Here is a 24254-nt window from a genome sequence, read left to right on the forward strand (position 1 = left end):
AGGTCACTCAGCTAGTAAGTGTGTCAAGTGTCTGAGGCCAGATTTGAACTCAGGTCCTTCCTGACTCCAGGTCCGGTGCTCTACTCACTGTGCCACCTGGCTGTGCCGGTTCTTTGTAATTCTTAATACAATTACCCGAATAATCTTTCTTGTTTTCATTTTATGTTCACACTTCTGCAAAAAGTCCTTCCTGGTTCTCCTATTGCCTCCCCAAAGTAAATTCACAACCTACTTCCCAATATTCAAGACTCTTCTAGCATGTTACCACCTCACCTTCCCAGGCTCATTTCCTATTAGTCTCCTCTATACACTGTGTTCTCTAGCCAAACTGACAACTCTTTGGCTCCCAATCACACTTGCCACTGTCATGCCACTGTGACTGTTTGCTGTCATTGAAATGTCTTCCTCCCATCCTTTTCCTACTGAGTGCCTGACCGTTCTTTAAAGCTCATTTCAAATGTCACCTCCTCAATGAAGCTATTCCCTTCTCCCATCATACCTCACAACATCATCAACGACAAAAACAACAGAATCTGCTCTTTAAGGTTTTCAGAGTACTTTATACATGTTGTCTTACTGATCCTCACAACAACCCTCTAAGGTTGATGCTATATTTTTCCTTGTTTTGTTGATGAGGAAACTAAGACTGAAAGAGGTTACGGACTTTCATTGGGTCACAGAGCTAGGATGTGTCTGAGCCAGGATTCTTATGTAAGCATGCACTAAATATTTCATAAATATTCCCAGATGAGTTTTATTTTAGATTCCTGGCTCACTCCCACATCTCAAATTAGAGCAAACATAAGGCAGCAGTGAGCTCGTGGCCATTAATTTATAGTTTCCCCTTGAAACTTCTGTTTCCAACAATGTAACATTTGTAATTTGTTCCATTTGGGGCTATAGGTTTTTTGATGGCAGACAACCTGTATTGTCCATCATGGACCCAGAAACTATCAAATCAGTGCTGGTAAAAGAGTGCTATTCTGTCTTCACCAATCGTCGGGTAAGTTACAAGGAAGATGAAAGCTAGCAGCAATCAGGAAAACATGCTGAGCGTGTTAGGGATCACACAGTTTTTAGGCCATTTATAAACACCAGCTTCACTATTGCCATTCTTGCAGAAGACAGGGCAGGCAAGACAGCCTAGCTGAGGGCAATAAAACTTGAACTGGAGATAGAAGGCAACTTTTACTGGGTGATTTAAGCCCCATTTACATCTCTTGGGCCCAAAGATTTGGGAGTAGCAATGTCTCCATGACAATTAGACTTGCTTATAATGCAGCCCCCAGGGCCATTATAAAAGGGAAAGGTCACTGTGAAAAATGGGCCTGCTCTCCTCTTCTCCACAGGAAATAACTGTTGACCAGCTGCCTCCAAAGAGACAGATGGGCAAAGGAGACATCAGCTGAGAAGGTTCCCCCAATCCTCTTTTTCTGCTTTTGGCTAGGCATTCCTAGTCATGATCCTGGGGACAAAACCTCAGGAGGAGGTGCTGGCCATATCTACCAATTGTCAAATAATTATCTCACGTGTTACAGGCCAACCAGAATAACTGTGAAGAAGAGATAGGAGGTGATATGTGTCAGGCAGGTCAAATTACTACCCCCACCACAACCACCACCACCACCTCAACCATCACTTCACCTCAGACACTGTGGGAGACAGCCTAGGACAGGGCACCCAAGACCCTGAGGAAGAGTAATCCATTTAGCCTAATACAACCAGCTATCAACCTGGAAAACAACCTCTATAGTGATACAGCCTGGAAACTGCTCCTGCAGGTAAAACAGTCACAACATTTAAGTATTCAGAAAAGAAAACTGTTACCACCAAAGCTCATGGGCTGTAAAGGGTCAAATAACAATCTATAGATAATTAGAAAGAATTCCTTTTTATATTGGAAAGTGTAATCGATCTCTACTTCTGGTTCTACCACTTCAAACAAGGATGGTCTTGCCTTTTACCTTTTTCTCCTAGAATTTTGGTCCAGTAGGGATTTTGGAGAGTGCTATCTCAATTGCTGAAGATGACCAATGGAAGAGGATTCGAACAGTGTTGTCTCCAACATTTACAAGTGGAAAACTCAAGGAGGTAAAGCAATGGACATTCATCAGATTCAAGAAAACTGAGTCTAGGGGCAGCTAGGTGGTGCAGTGAGTAAATCACCAACCCCGCAATCAGGAGGACCTGAGCTCAAATCCAGCCTCAGACACTTGACACACTTACTAGCTGTGTGACCTTGGGCAAATCACTTCACCACAATTGCCCTGCCTCCCCACTTCCAAAAAGAAAGTAGAAAACTGAGTCTAAGGGAGAGTAAAAAAAAGTTCCAATGATTTTTTTATAGTTAAAGCCTAATTTATAGGACCACAAGTTTGAGCTTCCTAAAAGGGAATATTTTCTATCTTAGTTTGTTGTGGTGCAATGGACAGATAGCACAGTCTCTGGAGTTATAGAACCTGATCAGCAATCTCACCTCTGATGCCTGTTACCTGAATGACCATTAGCAAGTCATTTAACCATGTTACCTGCGGGTTCCTCATCTTTAAAATGAAGTAGTTTGAATACATGGCCTAGAAGGACTGTTCTTTCTATAGATAAGTAATTCTTTACATTTTAAAAGAGAAATGACTTTCATGAAATATTGTGCTCCTTCAAGCTTAGGTAATTAGGTTTATTTTGGAACTAGGTTTTCCACATATAACTATTGTCATTTGTCATTTAGATGTTTCCCATCATTAACCAATATGGAGATGTGTTAGTGAAGAACATGCGGAAGGAAGCAGAGAAAGGCAAGCCTGTAATACTGAAAGAGTAAGTACGGGGCAACAGCTGGAGGAATCTGAGGAGCAACAGGGCACCCTACTTGCTTAAGCCTCATTTCTGCCATCTTTCCACAGAAACTGAAGCACTCGCTTATAAAGTTATTCTGTTGACTTTTTAATTAGCAAAGTAAGTGTAAAGGACAACATGAAGAAATCTTTCCCTCTGAGGCTAAAACTTGGATTAAGCTGTTTGCTCTACTTTTCCTCCTTTTTTCTTTATCTTTTCATATTCTGAACTCTATGAAATCTGGCTTCCAAATTTGTCATTCCACTAAGGTTTTTATAAAGTTTTTCTTTTAATGTCTCCAAAGTTACCAATAACCTTTTTAAATTACAAAAATATTTTAAAGTCTTTCCTTAACCTTTTGCTTTATCTCTTCTGGAAATTTCATTTGAATTTGTGCCCAAGTTGATTATTTTTTTCCTTTGAGGCTTTGCTTGTGGATGTTTTTGGAGTTATTTTTTTGGGGGGGGTTGTGTTTTGAGTGTCTCTGTCACTATAAAAACTTTTTTATGGTATTCTTTTGGTTTGTTCTTTTTTTTTTTCCAATTTTCTGACTTTATGTTAGGTCCAGGTTCTCCACACTTCTGGAGGAAATACCTGGGTTTGTTCTGTTGTAGGTTTTTTGGATTATTTGTTGTTTTGTTATTCCAAGCTCCAAAGTCCAACTCATTCTGCAAACTTAGAAGTTTTTGATGTTCTAAGTATTTTTTTCCATGGCAAAGTCTAATCAGTTCCTCTGTTCTTCCCCCTTCACCAGGAATGTCTGAGCTTTGCAGGTTCCTGACCTGTATTTGGATCTGAGTAGCAATAGGCTGCTGCTAGACTGGAGCACTATCATCCAGGTGTTAAATGGTTTCCCTTTGAGCTGAGATTCCTTTCATTATTATTCTTCAGTAGGCTTCATATTGATCTAAAAGCTAGAGCTGAAAACAAACTCTTTTCCTTGCATCTGAAGCACATTGTTCTTTCTTCCTTCTGAACTTCCTCCTTGCTTGATAGGGCCTGTAAACTGTTCCTCACATCTGGATCCTGGTCCCTTCACAGTCCATTGTGCATCTGGGACCAAGAAAGGTGTTGGAGGTGACAACCTGTCACTCAGTACCCCTTCCCCTACCCTACATGAGTTCTCAATGTCCCAGTACTTTTTTAAAGAATCTTTTTTTCTCTTAGAAATTTTCCTTTTATTTCCTTTTATTTCTCTAGTCAATGGAATGTTCCAAAGAGCTAATTTCTGGCAAGTGTTTAAAGACCTTTGTATGTCTCCCTATTACAACCTGGATGGAGAAAAGTCATTTTTTTTCTCCTTCTTGGATTTCCCAATCATTAACAAGTCTGATCCATTTTCTAGACTAACTTGGGGGTAAAGGGAGCTCTCTGTGCTTCTCGCTTCCCTTCCATACTAACTCCATCTCTATTACTGCTCTCTTAATTCAAATCAATAACTTCTTATAGATTTTAATCCTTTTTGACTCCATAGCAGCATCTGACACTGTTAACCACATTCTCTTTCTGAATGCTCTCTATTCTCTGTGTTTTGTGATTCTTCTCAATTTTGGTCCTCCTCCTGTTAGGTCTGATCATTTTTTCTCAACCTCCTTTGCTGAATGTTTATCCATGGAGCACACACTTATTGTGGCTTAGTCAATCAAAAATAATTTATTGTTATTTAATTTATTAAGGAAAACATGGAAAAGATACCCCATTTAAAATAATTCTAGACAGTATAAATACATAGGAGTACACTTGCCAAAACAAACCCAGGAAATTTATAAACAATATTTTTAAAATATTTTATACAAATAAAATCTGACTTAAATAAATGGAGATATATTAATAGTGCATGGATAGGCAGGGACAATATGACCAAAATGACAGTTTTACCTAAATTAATTTATATATTCAATGCCATCTCAATTCAATTGCTAAAAATATTTTACTGAATTAAAAAAAAAGAGCAAAATTCATTTGGAAGAACAAAAACCTCAAGAACATCAAAGGAACTAATGAAAAAATGTAAAGGAAGTCCCAGATCTTAAACTATATTGGAAGGCAGTAATCATCAAAACTTTCTCTTATTGGTCCCAACAGAGAAAGGTAGATCAATGGAACATAGTAGGTATACAACATGCAGCCATAAATAAATACAGCAACCTTGTATTTTAAAATGTTAAAAAAATCAAGATTTTAAGATAAATTTTAAGATTTGGTAAAAAGTGTAGGTAAAACTAGAAAGAAGTGTGGAAGAAGCTGGGCATAGAGCAATAACTCACACCACTTACCAAGATAAGGTCAGAATGGATACTCCACCTAGATATGAAGAGAGATATTACAAGAACATCTGAAGAACTTGGAACATATTATTTATTGGATTTATGGACAGGTAAATAATGTATAAATAAACAAAAGATAGAGAGCAGAGTGAGTGGTAAAATGGATAATTTTGATTACATTAAATTAAAAATGGTTTGTACAAATAAAATTAATGTTTCCAAGATCAGAAGGAAAGCAGAAAACTGAAAAAAAGATTTTTTTATAAAGTTTCTCAGATAAAGGTCTCATATCTCAAGTATATAAAAACCTTTGACAAATCTATAAGAATATGATTCATTCCCCAATTGATCACTGGCTGAAGGATGTATGCAGGCAGCTTCCTGATAAAGAAATAAAAATATTTATGGTCATATGAAAAAATGCTCTAAATCATTTTTAGTATCTTCCTTAAATTTTCTTTTATTTAAACTATCAGTATCCTTAGTTCCTTCAGCAAAGTTTTGGTTTTTAATCATTTAACCAAACTAGTCATTGTACATCATTTACTTCCAGCTTATTAATGTCCTTCTCCAAATATGATGCCCAGAACTTAGGACATAGTGCTATAGATATGGTCTGACCATGGCCAGAAGCACCAGGACCATTACCTGTTTCATTCTGGACACTATGCATCTCTTCCTGCATTCTAAGGGCTCATTAATTTCTTAATTTATTATTTATTAGAAAATGCAAATTAAAACACCTTTGAGATGTCATTTTGCACCTATCAGATTGGCTAAAATGATTGAAAGGGAAAGAGACAAATGTTGAAGGGGATTTGGAAAAACTGGACATTCATTGTTGGTAGAATTGTAAAGTGATCCAACAATTTTGGATAACAAACTGGAATTATGCCCAAAGAGTTATTAAACTGCTTGTATCCTTTGACCCAGAAATAACACTATGAGGTATATTTCCAAAGATGATTAGGGAAAAAGGAAAAGAACCTGTATGTTCTAAATATTTATAACACCTCTCTTTGGGGTGGCAAAGAACTGGAAATTTGGGGCATGCCTATTAATTGAGGAATGACTGAACAAGTTGTGATATAGGATCATGATAGAAAACTACTGTGCTATAAGAAATGTTGGACTTGATGATGTTGGAAAAAAAAACATGGATAGACTTGCACGAAGTAATAAAGAGGAAAATGTGCAGAACCAAGAGAAGACTGTGTACAGTAACAATAATTCTGTTTTAAGAACAAATTTGAGTGACTAAGAAATTATTACTAATTTAAGTATCCAAATTAACTACAAAGGATATATAAAGAAAGAAGCTATCTCCATCCAGTGAAAGACCTGAAAAATAAAAATAGGTATAGAATGATTTCACGCACACACACACATACACACACACACACACACACACATATCCAAATACCCATATGTGTCTAATGGTAGCCAACTCTAGGGTGGTGGGGAGGAAAACCAAGGGAAAAATAAATTTACATGATAATTTTATTATATATTCAAAAGGATTAGCAAGTTGTACATAATAGGTTTGCACTTTCATGTGCAAGCTTAGTTTATTATTATTGTTGTTGTTGTTGCTGTTATTAGTGGAAATGCTTAGATTATACCATAAATTAAAATTAAAATAAATAAAATTACAAAAACAAAGAAAAACATGAAGAATGGCAATGATAGTGTGGCTAATCTAAAAAACCCAGTAGAATATGGGGTTATAGATATAGCTGTTAGTACCTTCACCAATGTGGCCACCTTCCACTTCTTCTGTATTTATCTTGTAAATATTGAAATATATGCATGTATGTATATATTTGTATGTGTGTATGTGTGTATCCTTTCACTCTTTAAATATAAGCTTCTTGAGGCCAGAGAATGTTTTTGCATTTTTCTTGTATCTCCAGTGCCTAGAATAGTGCCTGACACTAGTAAGCACTTAGTAAATAATAGCTTATTAATTGGAAGTGGAGAGTAATTACACTGTGGGGAGGAAAATATACCCTGGTTAAATGAGGGAAATCTAACCTTCTCTAATACCTTAGAAAAAGGAAGTGATAATACCAATCAGCACTGCTATGCATTTTGTCCCATGAGTGTCCAAGCTATCATTCATTCATTCACTCATTCATTTACAAAACGCTTTTTGGATTTCTAAGTAGATGATGAAAAGAATGGACATTTATTCTGAAAAACTTCACCTAGTAGCTGCTACTGACCATTTTTAACTCTGGCCCATATGACCTGCTGGATTGAACATAGAGCCCAATTGGCAAACCTGGTCAGCTCTCAATAAATGTAATAGTGAAATATATAATAATTTTTTAAAAATGCAATAGAGTACAAGTAATATTAATATGTGCTTTTCTAATTTCAATATATGGCCCACAGGTATCCTTTGGAATGGTTTAGTGACCCCAGCTTCTATTGAGTTTCACACCATGGGTTTAGAGGCTCACTTCATGTCTTTATTAGGAGAGGAAAGATGCAGTGCCTGTTCTGAATCTTTTTTTGCTTTCTCTCTTCAGCATTTTTGGGGCCTACAGCATGGATGTGATAACTAGCACTTCATTTGGTGTCAATGTTGATTCCTTGAATAACCAAAATGATCCCTTTGTGAGAGAAATCAAGAAGTTAATTAAATTCAGTTTTCTGGATCCGCTTTTACTTACAATAAGTAAGTTAATTCTTCTTTACGGAAATAAATAATTAAAATTTCAGTGGTCCCAATATTCCTGAAGGTAATTCAATAACTTCAACAAGTTGGACCATAGATTTAGAGATGTACAGAAACTTGGAAGCCCTTCAGTCTACCCTCTTAATTTAATAGAGGATTAAGAGGAATTCTGGAGATTCTGTTGTTTAGTTGCTGTCTGTTAGGGAATGAGAGCTTTCAGACAGCAAGTGATCTAAATCCTCAGGGGAATTATTTGCTGACCGGGTCAGTTATAGGAAGCTTAGCAGTTAACCTAGAGGATTAGGGATGGGCACAGGACACCTGATTTTGGAGAGAGATTCCCTTCCACTGTTGGACTTTTCATTGACCCTCACCAGTTCACAGATAATTGGTGATATGAAAAGGAAATGAGCAATCCATGTTACAATTTCTACCTCTTGTACCATCTCCCTATCTACACTCCAAATAAAGGTGATAATATCACTCATAAAATTCTACAGTTTCATAAGAATATTGTGTTTTTGTTTTCCTCAGCGATTTTTCCATTCCTTATTCCTTTGTTAAAAAAAATGGATGTAACTGTATTTCCAAAAGAAACAATAGATTTCTTATCAAAATCAATTAGAAAAATAAAGGAAGAACGAAAGAAAAATTCACAAAATGTAAGTCTCTCGAATGTTTAGAATAAAATATATGTACATTATACATAGTTGTACTCTTTATCCTCAGAATAGAACAAACAAAACTTGTGTTTCATTTTATTGATGTTCATCTTTGTTTGCTATAATTTTTATTCAATTCCAATTGTCATATTGTTTTAAGGACTTACTGTTACCTGAAGAAGTGTCACTTGGTGTTCTCTAAACTCTTTTCCAGCTCTAACTCTGCAGTCCTATCATTTACTATTGGCCAGTCTGAGTGATCTGTGTCTGTGGAAATACAAAGAGAAAAAAGACACTGTCCCAGCTCTCAGATATTTTACAACCACAAGGGTGGGATAAGACATATACCCAATATTATATTGCAAATTAGTATATGATGTATAGCAGGAACATAAGAAAGAACAAAGTACCTTTCTTCTTTATTTATACACTCTCAAAACAGGCCTTGCTAACAATACCAAAGGCTGTATAAGAATGGATACAAAAGTTACAATTGTGCCAGTAATAATATATTCAAATTCTCCGTGTGGACTCTTGGCCCACATTTGGAAGATTTTTCATGTTCTCACAAATTTCCCCTCTGAGTGGCCTTTTTCTGGAAAAGCTATGACCCTTAATTCTTGAAGGCCAGTCCAGAAAACTATAACCTATTGCTGACCGTTAAAAGCTACAAAGTCTTCAAGTTTGGGTATGTTGGCTTATTATATCTTTGCTTACCCAGACCAATCCAGGTCCTAGTATGTCTACTGGTTGACCACAGTGAGATCAATTTCTTTGCCTGTAGTGATCCTGAATAACCAGCTATGAAATTATTGTAGGATTACGATCAGTGGTGTTGACATCAATGAAATTACAAATCATTGAAGTGTTATCTTTCTTTCTGTCAGGCTTAAGAGAATTCATTCCCTGAAATGTTTAGTATTTTCTTTTAGGTTATTCAGGGTATGCTTCCCATTCCCAAATCCTGGGCTGGTGATTGGGACATCATATTTCACAAATTGGGAATCTGATTTTAAGCTATTATATCATTCACTTGAGGCTCAGTCTCTTTGACCATCCAGGGTCCTTGGTGGAAATGCCTTGGATAGAATTCAAACTGTGTCACTGAGCTGAAGCCACAATGTCTCAAATAATTCAGATCTTCATTTGCCTGTCATACAGTAGGGATATTAATTTTCTGTTTGCATAGTTCATTTCTGTCTTCTCAAGTACTTTCTCAGAACTATTGTTTTCCATTACTTTTCCAGCAACGGGTAGATTTCCTTCAGCTTATGATGGATTCTCAGACTTCTAAAAATTCAGAGACACAATCTCATAAAGGTAATTTATGAATGAGGGCAATCACAAATTGGAATCTTGAAGCTATTATCTGTGGAAGTATGACAAAATTTCAAATTTGCTTAGATGATATTCCAAATGGCAAAAACAACCACAATGACAATGATGATGACTGTACAGGGTTTTAAGATTTGCAGAGCACTTTACATATATTATTTCATTTGATCTTCATAACAGTTCTGTTTACTTGTCATTCTTATTTCTGTTTTAGAGATAAAGGATCAAAGGCTGAGAGAGTTTAAGCAACTTCCACAGGATCATAGCTAGTAAAACTTTGAAGTAGGATTTGGATTCGGATCTGACTTACTTCCAAGTCCAACACTCTGTCGTATCACCTAGCCACCTCAGAAAGATGCTTGACATCTGTAAAATGAACTAGATGAAGGCAATTTTCAAAATCATATTTGAATTCTTGATGGTGAAGTTAGTCTGAAGCATGGTTACAATGAAGTCCCTTTTTCATCTATGCCTAAGACAACAATGTGGCATAGTGAGGTGAGAAAACACAATTTTTTCAAGAGAGAAAATCTGTTTTCTTATCCTAACTGTGCTACTAAGTACTTATGTGACCCTGCATATATCACTTCACTTGTCTGGACTTACATGTCATAGGCAAAAGAAGGACATTCACCCAGATGATCATTCACTTATCTTCTAGCTCTGAATCCTATAACTTTACTCTACTCCCTGGTCTAGGCCATGTTTCTTTATGCTCAGCTATGTGGACAGCTAGATGGCCCATAGGATAGAGTGCCAAACCTGGAGTCAAGAATACTCATCCTCCTGAGTTCAAATCTGGCCTCAGACATTTACTAGTTGTGTGACCCTGGGCAAGTCATTTAACCTGATTTGCCTCAGTTTCCTCATCTGTAAAATGGACTAGAAAAGGAAATGGAAAAAAATGCTCTGATATCTTTGACATGAAAACCCCAACTAGGGGTCACAAGGAGTCAGACGTGACTGAAACAACTGAACAGCAATACAGGAAAGAAAAAAGAGACTGATCTCACAATACAAGTTTCTCTTACAATATAAAACTTGTGAGCAAACTTCTCATATTGTGTTTTAATTAGCACTATTCTCATTTAACCATAAGTAGAACTTAGACTCTCCTATGCTGCATCTAAGCATTATTACAAGAATTTAGCCTGATGAAGGTAGCATAATTATGTGAAGGGGTAACTGGAGTTGGGAGTCAGAAGGCCAGATTCCAGTCTCAGCTTCAACCACTTACTAACTCAGTGATGTTGGAACAGTCATCTTACTGCTCTGTACCTCAACTGCCCTATCAGAAGAATGGTGAGAAGCATTCTTGCACTAGCAATTTCACAGTCTGGTAATGGTGGTCAAATGAAAGAATGTATAAAATTAATCTACAAACACTAGGCACTATGTATAGAAATGAAGCCATTTTTATTGTTACTTTCTGGACACCTTCCCTTCATGAAGCCCATCAGAGGTAGGATGAGGTGGTGTACAGTGGGAAGAGCATAGATTCTAAAGTCTGAGGAGTTATATTTAAATTCTAATTCTCTCTCACCTATGAGACTTTGGGACAGCCACTTAACCTCTTCTGGCCTCAGTTTACTGATTTCATGGCTGTTGAGGTCCCTTCCAGCTCTAAATCTGTAATATCCTTCAAAGATCTCTCTTGCATATTTCCTTCAATCTATACACAACCACCTTCCACAGGTGCTTATCCCCTCTCCTCCAGACTATCATTATAGCCTTCTAATATGTCTGTCCTATGACAGTGCACTGGAAAGAAGAGAGAATTCCCTGAAATGAAAAGTTACTTTTATCACACCCAGAAATAACAAATGAGGATGAGATACGTGTATGGAAAGAACAGAACAGATATGGGAGAAAACTGGTTGAGCAATCCCAGTTAGACTAAATCTCTTTCCTGCCTTGTAATAAATTTTGGTGGAAAATTCTTATCATATCAAGGAATGTATTTCAGATCTCTTTTAAGTATTCTGGAGAGTCAGGTAAAATATCTTTTTTCTAAATTCTTGTGATATGCCTGAATGAAATAACAAAGGTATGATGACTTTGTCTGAATAACTCCCTTGCCTTTATTTCAGATCTGAGTGAGGATGAAATCCTGGCCCAATCCATTATCTTTCTTTTTGCTGGCTATGAAACTACCAGCTCAGTTCTTTCCTTTCTCTTTTACCATCTGGCCACCCACCCTGAGTTCCAGCAGAAACTTCAGGAGGAGATAGATACAGTTCTGCCCAACAAGGTGAGAGAATGAGAAGAGAGCTATTCACAGCCCCTCCCAACTTACTTCCTATTCACCAATTTGCCTCATCTCCTGGTAAAAGTTTTCTCAAAATCAGCTGTGCTGACTGAGTGTTTGCCCATTATTAAGGCATGGTCAGGTTTTGAAAAGGCAAAGATATGTTGAGACACCATAGGTTTACATGGAGTTCTGCTTGCAGAGAAGGAAATATTTGAAGAACTAGTGCCAATTATTAGCAAAATACTGGAAAAACCCACTTGTCCTCTGTTCCTACAGCCACTTCATGGCCCTTGCTTCATTTAGTGGCACTCATTTCTCATCTCTTCTGATGCTAAATAACTTTGTGACTTTGCATCTCCTCTCTAGTCCTCACTTACTCTCTTTCTCCTTTCATCCTTTCATATTCTGTTTTCTTGTCTCTTGTTTGTTTTGTTCACTACTTGGCTCTCAGCCCTTCTTCTCAGATTCTCATTCAATCTCATGTGACTGATAGATAACAGGAGTTATAAAATCTTCCTGGTGTCACAAGACAAAAGGTCTTATGAATGGACATTGGAGTTTGTTCATACCAAGGAAGCTCTTTGTGAGGCACCAGGATCACCTCCTTCTGTCACTCTTGGACCAAGTAGGATAATCGTCATTATGAGAATACTTAAATAGTCATTTCTCTATGAAGTTAAGGGATAGCCTTGAGAATGTATTCAAATAGTCCATTCAAAGAGTAATGAGTGACCAAGCTAGAGTGGTGACAGTAGGAAGAAGAGGAAATAAATTCGTAAAATGATTTCTTGAGATCTCATTGACTTCCTAGCAAACCAAACCTAGCACATATAATGTTGCTGAGTACAATCTAGGGAACACAAATGAATGGGGACAAATTCTGCTTGGTTTGGGACCAGATCTTTTTGTATGTTACTGATTTTTTCTAGTATTTTGCAGATTGCCAGGATATTTTTTTCCTTGAAGATAGGTGATGACTGCTAAATAGTGATTCTCCCATACTCCCTCCAAGCCCCCTAATATCACCTAAGCTATATACAAATGTCAGAACAGGGTGATATGATCAGAGTTGCCCTTTTAATTTGATAACTATGTAACTTATCTGTTGGGAGGGACCCTGGGAAAGCCTCTTTGCCCCAAGTATCTCTTCTAAATTCCACCATTTCAGATGCATTCCTTTAAGTCTTTTCTGTTGTGAAGTCTCTTGGAGGTATAAAATACTAAACTGTCGTGAAATAATACTAGAATATCCCACCATTGATAGTGAACTTCTAGAGTAAGGATAATAGTTATTTTTGGATGAATAAGCAGAGATGACGAGAAGTGGAAGTTGGGGAGCAATGAAGACACAGAAGGGCTCTTTTCAGGTTTCAAGTGTATGTAAAGTAAACTTAACCGAGCAAATTTTGTCCCATCCTAGTCTTTATATTGGCTTGATTTGTTCCAAGAGACAAGCCAGAAGAACAGAAGAAAAATACTCTTCTTAGCACAACTTCCTTCTACTGAGGCTAAAGAGTTTTGTCACAGGCTCAAAAAGGCTCATTTTTTGAAAATATTTATACAAATACAAATCTCACTTTGACAGAGCTCAGAAGTTTTGAATCACTTCATTAGCATGATGACCACTGCAGTGAATCCCAACATTCCATAGGTTCAATAGTAAAAGTACTGTTATAGCTTTCCTCCAGAAGGTAATACTGTAACATCTGGTGAGCAGGTATTGGAGTTGGTATAGACCCATTCTAAGACCAAGTGAGTAAAGGTAGATATAATATGCCAACTTAGTACTTAGAACCTCCTACTTAAAACTATTTGTTGTCTTTCCAGGAATCAGTCACATATGATGCCCTGGTACAGATGGAGTACCTAGACATGGTGACAAATGAAAATCTCAGGCTTTTTCCCATAGCTGGCAGGATTGAAAGGGTTGCTAAGAAAACTGTTGAGATCAATGGAGTGAAGATTCCTAAAGGCACAGTGGTGATGGCCTCTCCCTTTGTCCTTCATCGTGACCCAGATTACTGGCCAGAGCCTGAGGAGTTCCGCCCTGAGAGGTAAACACTTTTTTTAATAAGAGAAAAGGTTATTCAGTATGAGCAGTTAACAGTTTGGATAGAACACTGAGTTAGGTGACAGGATCACTTATTTGCAGAAGTTTTTAAGCCCTTAGCAGAAAGTAAATTTTTAGGGCATATCAGACAGAAGACATGATAGTCCAATAACAGTCAGGAAGACCTGAATTCAAAGCCCACCTCTGATACCACTTAGTTATATGGATAATGGTATTAATGATCTCATTCTATGCAGTGATTCTTCCAAACATTTTATTCCCTCCTTGAACCTCCCGTTCCTCCTCCACCATCCACTCTCGCAGCTGAGAACTTTCCCTCATATTTACCAGGAAAAAAATGAGGCTATTCACAGTGAACTCCTTTTCGCCACTTCCTCATTTCCCATCACTCATATGCCTTCTGATACTAGCCCCTCTTTTTTGCCTGTATCACAAGATAAAATAACTGTATTCTTTACTAAGGCCAATTCCTTTACTCGTTCATGTGATTCTATCTCTTCTAAGAGATCTATCATCTGTCATCAATGCTCTTATACTTATTTCTAATCTGTCCCTGTCTACGTACTAATTTCCTACTGGTTACAAACATGCCCATGAGTCTTCTATCCTGAAAAAATCCTCACTTGATCCTTCTCTCCCTGCTATTGTCCTATATCTCTTCTGTCCTTTGTAGCTAACCTCCTCACCAATAAAAAGGCTCAAAAGTTACCAACAATAGGTATCAACACTTTGTCTCCTTTTACTCTTGTCTTCATTTTTAGATTTTAAAGAATTATTTAAAGTTTTTTGTTGTTGTCATGTATGACACTTCACCACCCCATTTGGGGTTTTCTTGGCAGAGATAATGGAGTGATTTACCATTTACTTCCCCAGCTTATTTTGCAGATAAGGAAACAGTCAAACATGGCTAAATGACTTGCCCAAGGTCACACAGCTAGTAAGTTTCTGAGGTCACATTTGAATTCAGGTCTTTCCAACTCCAGGCCTGGCTCAATCTATTCTGCCACCCAACAGCCCAAAATAGCTTTACTCTTAATGAAATGCTATTGTAATAAGAGATCAACAGTTTCATTCATTTCATTTCTTAGGAAGTTAAGGTTTAGCATCTCTACAAAGTATATAAAATTGATATTAGAACAGATTGTTGAGAGTCTGTTGAAATTTCTTCCTTTCAAGCCTAGTTTGGGATTTCAAAAAAATTACAAATAACAAATAGGGTATAATAATAGGAAGGAATTGTTCTGAAGATATACAAGTGGTGCTTTAAATATTGCCACTGTCTTCTTAAGGCAGATCTTGATGTTTGCTTGTATATCTCCTTTTTATTTTTTATGTTAATTTTTAAAACTTTGGTTTTTAAATTCACTCTTTCCTTCTGGTCTCTTCCCCATCCATTTAGGAATGAAGCAATATCAATTAATTTAACCTGTGAAGTCATGAAAACATATTTCCATTTTTACCTTGTGCAAAAAAGCAAGAAAAATAAAGTGAAACAATATGCTTCAATCTGTATTCAGAATTCAGAATTTCTCTCTGTGGAGGTAGATAGCATTTTTCATCATGGTAACTTTGGAATTAATCTTGGATTCTTGCATCAAGCACAGTAGCTAAGTCTTTAACAGTTCATCATTATTAAAATTTTCCTGTTACTGTGCAAATTGGGCAACTACTTTCAGTTCCTATAAGTTTTTTTTTTTTCTGAAACCATCCCCCTTATCATTTCTTACAACACAATAATATCCCATTACAATCATACAATTTGTTCAGCAATTCCCCCTTCGTTAGATATCCATTCCATTTGAAATTTTTTGCCACCACAAAAGTACTACTATAAATATTTTGTATATATGGGTTTACCTCTGTTCTTTGATCTCTTTGGAATAGAAATGTAGTAGTGGGATTGCTGGATCAAAGAGTTTACAGTTTTATAGCCCTTTGGGTGTAGTTTAAAATTGTTTTTCAGAAGGGTGTGCCAGTTCACAACTCCACAAACAATGTTCTAATAAACCTTTTTTTTCATATTACCTTTAGCATTTGTCATTTTTTTCCCTCTCAGAATAGTCAATCTGATAGGATTGAGGTGGTACCTGAGAGACGATGAGGTTTCAATTTCTCTAATCAATGATGATCTAGGGGATATTTTCATGTGACTATCGATATCGATAGATAGCTTTGGTATCTTTTTTATGAAAATTGCCTGTTCATGTCCTTTGCCCTTTTGTCAATAGGGCATTGCTCATTTTTTTTTATGAATTTGGGCTCAGTTCCATATATATTTGAGAAATGAGACCTTTATCAGAGGAAATTTCTATAAATTCCCCCCACCCCCTGTTTTCTGCATTCTTTCAAATTTTGGCTGAATTGGTTTAGTTTGTGCAAAAACTTTTAAATTTCATGTAACCCAAATCATCCATTTCACTTCCTGGGATCCTCTTTCTCTCTTGTTTTGTCATAAAACCTTCTTTACTCATACATTTGAAAAGTAATTTTTTCTATGCTTCATTAATTTGCTTACGATATCACCCTCTGTGCTTACTTATGAACCCATCTTTTCTTTATCTGGCTATACAGTATGAGATGCTTATATATGACTAGTTTCTGCCAGACTGCTTTGCAGTTTTCCCAGAAATTTTTTTTAGATCAATTTCTTTTGGAAGACATGATTGGCAGGCTGGCATCCCTTCTGGTAGAGATCTTCAAGGGAGCCCTAGCCAGACCCCAGCATGGTCTTTGCTGGAGTAACCTATGGCTGAGGGATGTACCATAGATATTTCTTGCCTGAAGGAAGCTCTTTGGTGAAGATAGCTTCAGGAAAGAGTTTTTTAGACCCCCTCTTCAGAGATAGTTGGAACAATAATGACGATATTTCTACATTTCCATTCAGCAGGTGTAGCAACCTTCTTGTAGTCCCTCAAGTGAAGGGAATCCACCACTCTGAGGATCTCATCAGAGTTCCTGCCAGAGTTACTAGGTATAGGATAAACAACTTCAACTTCTTATTGGGGCCAAAAATAAAAACCACACAAGCTTTCAGAGGCATGTCTTGCTCATCCTGTTCATCTGGGTCTAACATGCCCAACGTGATGGCCAGGTCTCCTTTGTGATCATTAATGATGGGAAAAAGCAGTTTCTCTGTGGGCCTGTCTCCTTTGTATGAATTGATAACCTTACTCCAGGCAAGATGGTCGTGGAAAGGGTCAATAGAAATGGCAATTATCTTAGCATTCCCCTTTGCAAATTCTGGGGCCAGCTTTGCAGCATGGCCCAGCTCTGTAGTGCCCACTGGAGTAAAATCCTGAGGGTGGGAGAAGAGAATGCCCCTTGATTCTTCGAGGAAGTCATGGAAACGTATGTGGCCAATCATGTTATCCACCTCAAAGTTGGGGGCCCTGTCTCTGAGCAGCCGACTTCTGGGAATGACTTCTGGATGGTGAGGGGCAGGAAGAGGACCTCAGACTCCTTCTAAGTACCTTAAAATTATAATAAATTTCTTGCAAGTTACAGTATCATCTTTCCATTTGTGAATGTAAATGTATTAACCTTTTTAAGTTCCTCATGATTTCTCACTTGTTTACCTTTCTATATTTCTCTTGAATCAGATGTTTAAATGTCACATTTTCTATTCAGCTGGTCTTTGTTTCAGGAATGCTTCTATTTTTAAAAATTATTTAATTAATTAATTTATTTTTAGTTTTCAACATTCACTTTTATAAGATTTTGAGTTCCAAATTTTTTCTCCTCCATTTCTACCTCCTCCTCAAGTTGTCATGCAATCTGATACAGGCTGTACATGAACGAACATATTTACACATTAGTCATGTGGAATTTTTCTTTCTAACTCTTGCTGCTGGGTTTTATTAGTAGTATATAGAAATACTGATGCTTTATTTGGCTTTATTTTATATCCTACAACTTCACTTAAGTTGTTCATTATTTCAAGTAGTTTCTTTAGTTTATTCTCTAGGATTCTCTAAATATTCCCTTATATCCAATGCAAAAAGTGATAGCTTATTTTTTTTCATTGCCTATTCTAATTCCCTCAATATCTTGTTCTTCCCTTATTGCTAAAGCTAATGTTGCTAGTACCATATTGAATAACGGTGGTGATGATGGACATTCTTGTTTCTGCCCTGATCTTATTGGAAAGGTTTCTAGCTTATTCCCATTACATATGGTACTTGCTGACGGTTTTAGACAGATGCTACTCATCATTTTAAAGAAAATTCCACTTATTCCTATGCTTTATAGTGTTTTTAATATGAATGAGTGGTGTATTTTGTCAGAAGCTTTTTCTGCATCTATTGAGATAATTATATGATTTCTGTCAATTTGGTTATTGATACGGTCAATTATGCTGGCAGTTTTCCTAATATTGCATTCCTGGTATAAATCCCACCTGGCCAAAGTGTATTATCCTCCTGATAACTTGCTGTAAACTCTTTGTTAATATTTTATTTAAAATGTTTGCATCTATATTCATTATGGAGATTGGTCTATAATTTTCCTTCTTTGCTTTGGCTCTTCCCAATTCAATATCAGCACCCTATTATCATAAAAATAATTTGTTAGGACTCTTTCACCTATTTTTCCAAGTAGTTTACATAGTATTAGAATTGATTGCTCTTTAAATGTTTGGTAGAATTCACTTGTAAATCCTTCTGGTCCTGGACATTTTTTCTTACGGAGTTCACTGATGGCTTATTATCAATTTCTTTTTCTGATATAGGGTTATTTAAGTATTTTCTTTCATCTTCTGTTAATCTCGGCAATTCATATTTTTGTAAATATTTCTCCATTTCACTTAGATTGTCAGGTCTATTGGCACATAGTTGGGCAAATTAACTCCTAATTGTCATTTTCATTTCCTCTTTATTGGTGGTGAATTCACCATTTTATTTTTAATACTAGCAATTTGGTTTTCTTCTTTCTTTTTTTCTAATCAAATTAACCAAAGGTTTATCTCTTTTATTGTTTTGTTTTGTTTTTTTCACAAAACCAGCTCTTAGTTTTCTTTCTTAGTTCAACAGTTTTCTTAATTTCAATTTTATTAATCTCTCCTTTGGTTTTCAGAGTTTCTCATTTGATATTAAGTTGGGGATTTTTAATTTGTTTTTTTTCTAGCTTTTTTAGTTACATGCCCATTTCATTGATCTCTTCTTTCTCTATTTTATTCATGTAAGCATTTAGAGATATAAAATTTCCCCTTGGTACTGCTTTGGTGGCTTCTCATAAGTTTTAATGTGTTGTCTCATTATTGTCATTCTCTTGAGTGAAGTTATTGATTTTTATATAATTTGTTGTCTTTCCATGGCCATTTATTACACATAATTTTTATTTCATCGTGATCTGAAAAGGGTGCATTTGATATTTTCGCCTTTCTGCATTGGATTGTGAGGTTTTTATGCCCTAGTACATGATCAATTGTTTTTTGTAGGGGCCATATACCACTGAGAAAAAGGGATATTCTTTCCTGTCCCCATTCAGTTTTCTCCAGAGGTCTATCATATATGACTTTTCTAAAATTCTATTCACTTTCTTGACTTCTTTCTTTTTTATTTTGTGGACAGAGTTATCTAGTTCTGATAGAGGCATATTGATTCCCCCCACTAGTATAGTTTGCTATCTATTTTTCCCTCTAACTCACTTAAATTCTCTTCTAAGAATTTGGATGCTATACCATTTGGTGCATACAGGTTTTGTGTTGATACTACTTCATTGTTTATAGTCCCTTTTAGCAGGACATGTTTTTTTTTCCTTATCTCTTTTAATTAATCTGTTTTTGCTTTTGCTTTGTCTGAGATCAAGATAGCTACCCCTGCTTTTTCTATTTTTACTTCAGCTGAAGCATAATATATTCTGCTCCAGGATTTTTCTTGATAATATATACATGATAATATATAATATATTCAATATAATCAAAACAGAATTCATTATTATTCCCCATAAACCCATTTCCCACTTTCCATATTTTTGGCAATATTATGATCCTAGTCATTCATATGCAGAACCTTGGAGTTAAACTTGACTACACACTATCTCTCCCCATTACCCTCCCATATCCAATCTGTTGCTAAGACCTGCTGATTTCACCTATGCAATGTTTTTCAAAAATGTTTTTTTCTCTCCTCACAAGTAGTTCCAACTCCAGTGCATGGCCTCATCACCTCATATTTGGATTGTTATAGTAGCCTGCTAGTTGGTCAGCCTACCTCAAGTCTGTCCCCACATCAATTCATTCTCCGTTTAACTATGAAAATGAGGTTCCTAAAGTGCAGGCATGACCAGGTAACCCCTATCCTCAATAAACTCTTGTGTCTCCCCAGTGTCTCCAGGAGTAAATACAAAATGTTCTATTTGTCATTCAAAACCCTTCATGCCCTTAGCCTCTAGTTATTTTTCAGTCTTCTTCCACCCTACTCCACTTTGATCTAGTTTCACTGGTCACTTACCTGTTTCACAAACAAGATACTCCAGCTCAGCTCCAAGCATCTTCTGTGGCTGTTCCCCTTGCCTGGAAAGCACACCCTCCCCTATTCTGACTTCTGACTTTCCAGGTTTCCTTTAAGTCCTAGCACAAAGCTGACCTTCTGCAAGACTCTTTCTTCAACCGCTCTTGATTCCAGTGCCTTTCTTCCCTCTGTTATTATTTCCTATTTATCTTGTATATAGCTTGCCTTATATAGATTTCTTTGCATATTGGCTCTCGCATTAAATTGCAGGTTCCTTGAGGGCAAAGAATATCTTTTGCCTCTTTATATATCCCCAAACTTAGCACAGTGCCTGACACATAGCAGTTACTAAGTAAATGTTTATTGATTGATTGATTGATGCACTTCTTCCAAGGTCAGATTCATTGTTCTTCTGACAAGTCTTAGATCTTCTTTTTTTTTTCTCTCATCTCTTTTTTCTTTCTATCTTGAAAAACCAGGTTCAGCAAGGAAAATAAAGAGCACATGAACCCCTATATGTACCTGCCCTTTGGTGCTGGTCCCCGAAACTGCATTGGGATGAGATTTGCACTTATGAGTATGAAAGTTGCAACTAGCCGACTCCTGCAGGAATTTTCCTTTAGGACTTGTGAAGAGACACAGGTGAGGATTCATGTCTTTTGTTTCAGTACCTAGGATGGTTTTTATCAAGATGATTTTATTTTCAAAGTAGAGAATTGTCCTATGCCACATGGACAAATTTAATTCAACCTAATTTGCCTATTTATTGTGGGCAGGCTATTAAGAGTTAACTTACCTTATTAAAATTGAAATATACAGAAGGCTGTAATATCAATTAAGTTGGGACTTTTTACTGTTTTAGAATGATAAATTAATTAAGTGTCTTTGATTGAGCCTTACTAGGTGCAAAGCCCCAGGCCCAAAACCCTATCTACTAGGTGCTAAGCCTATGTGGGCATGAAGCCCTCAGGGTCCTAAGGGGAGTTGCTAAGACCAGAGCCAATAGTAGAAGCCTAAGTTCTAGTGACTCAGATGACATTTGATGATGGCTAAAGAGTGCACAAAAAGATAGAACAGAGTTATTTGCTGAGAGCTCTCACTCTTGGAGGCATGTTGATGTGGAGATTCTGGACAGCTGTAGTTACTAGCCCTCCAGCTTGTAAACCCAGATGTTGGGACTTTTTAAACCCTTGTAACTATGCATTGAGATTTGAATCAGAAAATGTCTGTCTGTTGATGTTTGTAATTTGTTTGTATTTGCACTGAAATTCAGGGTGCTGGCTTTTTCCCCTGAACTAAGTGAATGATATTTGTATGTTGGATTGAAATAAGATTGTTAACCCCCTTAATGTTACTTTCCTTAGTAAAGCAGATCAAAAGAACCTGTGCTGGCAGCATTCTTGTTGTTGGGCTTGTGTTGGTCTTTCACCCCCACAGCAGCTGTTAGCCAAATTTTTGCAACAAAGCCCAAGAGAGAAACAGTTAGAGTGTTGTTGGGTGTATGATTAATGTCATTTAATTATAATAACAATACCAATAATACAAAATTCTTTGTCACAAAAATATAGTTTTTGAAGGCCAAAGTATAGTAGCTCCTTTTTCATTCCTTTGTTTTATGAGAAAAAATATGCAGTGTCAAAGGTCATGGGAGTGAATAAAATCTCTTAATTTTCATAAGATTCTTGATTCTATCTTACAATAGACCAATATTAATAAAACCTAAGTGTACAGTTAATACATATTTATTGATTGATTATTTTGTGACCGTCTCAGAAGTTAAACCTACATTGGGTCTCAATTACAATCATATCACTCTAATACTCCTTTGCATGGCGTTCTAGTTTGTTTGTTCTTCATTGGTATAATCTTCTTTTCCATAAGATATCATTAACAATTGTAACTACTTCTCTTTCTTTCTGTTGTTGGGTACTCTTTGCTTATTGAACTCTAATTGTTTTTCTTTATTGTTGCAGATTCCTCTGAAGCTGAGTAATCAGCCTCTTCTTTCACCAACTGTACCCATTGTCCTTCAGGCTGTACCAAGGTCCAAGAAGAGAAACCAACACTAGAAATTCTCTTTCTCATTCTACTCACCTGTATCTACAATCATGCCCCAGATTTCTCTTCTATAGTCTAAAGACCCTGAATCCTAGGGTTGCAAATGTAACTTAATTTACCTAATGAATCAAAAAAAAAGAAGTGATTTTTTTTAATCATAGGAGAGGAGTGTTTAGATATTTCAGATGGTCTTCTGGACACCTCCATGTTTGAGAGCTATGTATTATGTTCAGTGGTATCAAGTGTCACATGCAGTGATCCAGCTGATCATATTCCAAAAGAAATGACCCCCACCATATTAGTACCACTTGATATTACTAAGCTTTGGTGACTCAATGGATAAACATAGAGAAAACCATGAATTGCCTCTTCTTTATTTTTATCAACAATACTCCTTGAAAATTACAACATATTGAATGTAATAATATTGTGGGGAGCATATTACTTATTTTTAGTGTTCTGCATTTGATCAAAGAACATTATGTTTTACTTTCTTGTTTTCACTTTTTCCTTTGATTCTGTATCTTCTTTCACAACATAGCTAACATGGTAACATGTTTTCTGTGATTGAACATATATAACCTGTATTAAATTGCTTCATGTTTTTGGGAGAGGGGAGATGAGGGAAAGAGAGGAAATTTGGAACGCAAAAAATTTTTAAATGAATGTTAAAAATTGTCTTCTTATGTAATTGGAGAAAAATAAAATATTCTTTATTTAATATTCATTATTTAACTACTATGCTGCTACAAACCACTAAAGATATTTCTGGAAATTTCTTCCTTGATGTCTAGTATGCCTTAAAGTCATTTTGATATTATTTACTTGGAGGAGTAATGTGTAGGCTTTGATTATCTTAATTTTTTATTGCCAATTAACTGATCAGAATGTTCCTATAGAAGTCCAATTTAACATTGATAGCACTGGTAAGGGGACAAACAGTTCAGTTAGTTCTTTTTTCCTTCCACAAACATTTGCATGTAATCCCTGAAAAAAGACTTGGGCTCTCATAGATTGAGTTCAGTATTAGGGATTCTTCACAAGTCACACTCTTTTGGTTGTGTACCCATTCAGGGTTTCACCCATAAACATCAACATTTGTCTTTTTTCTTGTTCTCTATGCAAATTGTAAAAGTATCTTCAGTTTCCACACAAATATTCATGCTAACAATTCATCAAATATATAACAGGCTTGATTTCAGGTGACAAAAACTGGCAAAAAAAAAGAGCATTTATACCCAATCTTGTAAACTGTCAAAACAACTTCTCTTATATATCTGGTTAGCCTCTATTTCACCCAAGGATATGATGTGGTTGAGGTACAATTAAAACATGAAAACATTTGGAGCCACTAGAAACCCAACCCCCTATCTTGATGTATTCTTTCTGTCCAAGTCAGGTTCAATGGAATTCTGATACTTTAAAATTTCCCCCAATAAATATTAAGTCCTTGACCTATTTAATTTGGGCTCTTGAATGTTTGAAAGAAAAGTCAATGATCAATTAAATGGTGCTGGTAGAAAGATTAGATGTTCTTCCAACTGGAATATTCTAAGATGTTTAATTCTTTTTTCACCATCTCCATTCAGCAATCATTTTTTTTTATTTGTTTATTCATTGCCATTCTATTGTGCCATGCAAGTGTA

The 24254-nt window shown here is 36.3% G+C and overlaps 1 protein-coding gene and 1 pseudogene across 1 annotated transcript in view; one reads left to right on the top strand and one right to left on the bottom strand.

Annotated features, from left to right (window-relative positions):
* Positions 1-23395, top strand: part of LOC118833862 (cytochrome P450 3A9-like) — a 37997-nt gene extending 14602 nt beyond the window's left edge. The window contains exons 4-13 of the mRNA XM_036741278.1: positions 904-1003; positions 1978-2091; positions 2726-2814; positions 7634-7782; positions 8317-8444; positions 9692-9764; positions 11870-12030; positions 13858-14084; positions 21030-21192; positions 22524-23395. Of these exons, the coding sequence (XP_036597173.1) occupies positions 904-1003; positions 1978-2091; positions 2726-2814; positions 7634-7782; positions 8317-8444; positions 9692-9764; positions 11870-12030; positions 13858-14084; positions 21030-21192; positions 22524-22619 (1300 nt within the window). The 3' untranslated portion in view covers positions 22620-23395. The remainder of the gene's footprint in view (positions 1-903; positions 1004-1977; positions 2092-2725; positions 2815-7633; positions 7783-8316; positions 8445-9691; positions 9765-11869; positions 12031-13857; positions 14085-21029; positions 21193-22523) is intronic.
* Positions 16791-20590, bottom strand: LOC118858730 (annotated as a pseudogene).
* Positions 23396-24254: the final 859 nt, after the last annotated feature.

The sequence above is a fragment of the Trichosurus vulpecula genome, chromosome 1, assembly GCF_011100635.1.
Source record: "Trichosurus vulpecula isolate mTriVul1 chromosome 1, mTriVul1.pri, whole genome shotgun sequence".
In the NCBI taxonomy this organism is placed as follows: Eukaryota; Metazoa; Chordata; class Mammalia; order Diprotodontia; family Phalangeridae; genus Trichosurus; species Trichosurus vulpecula.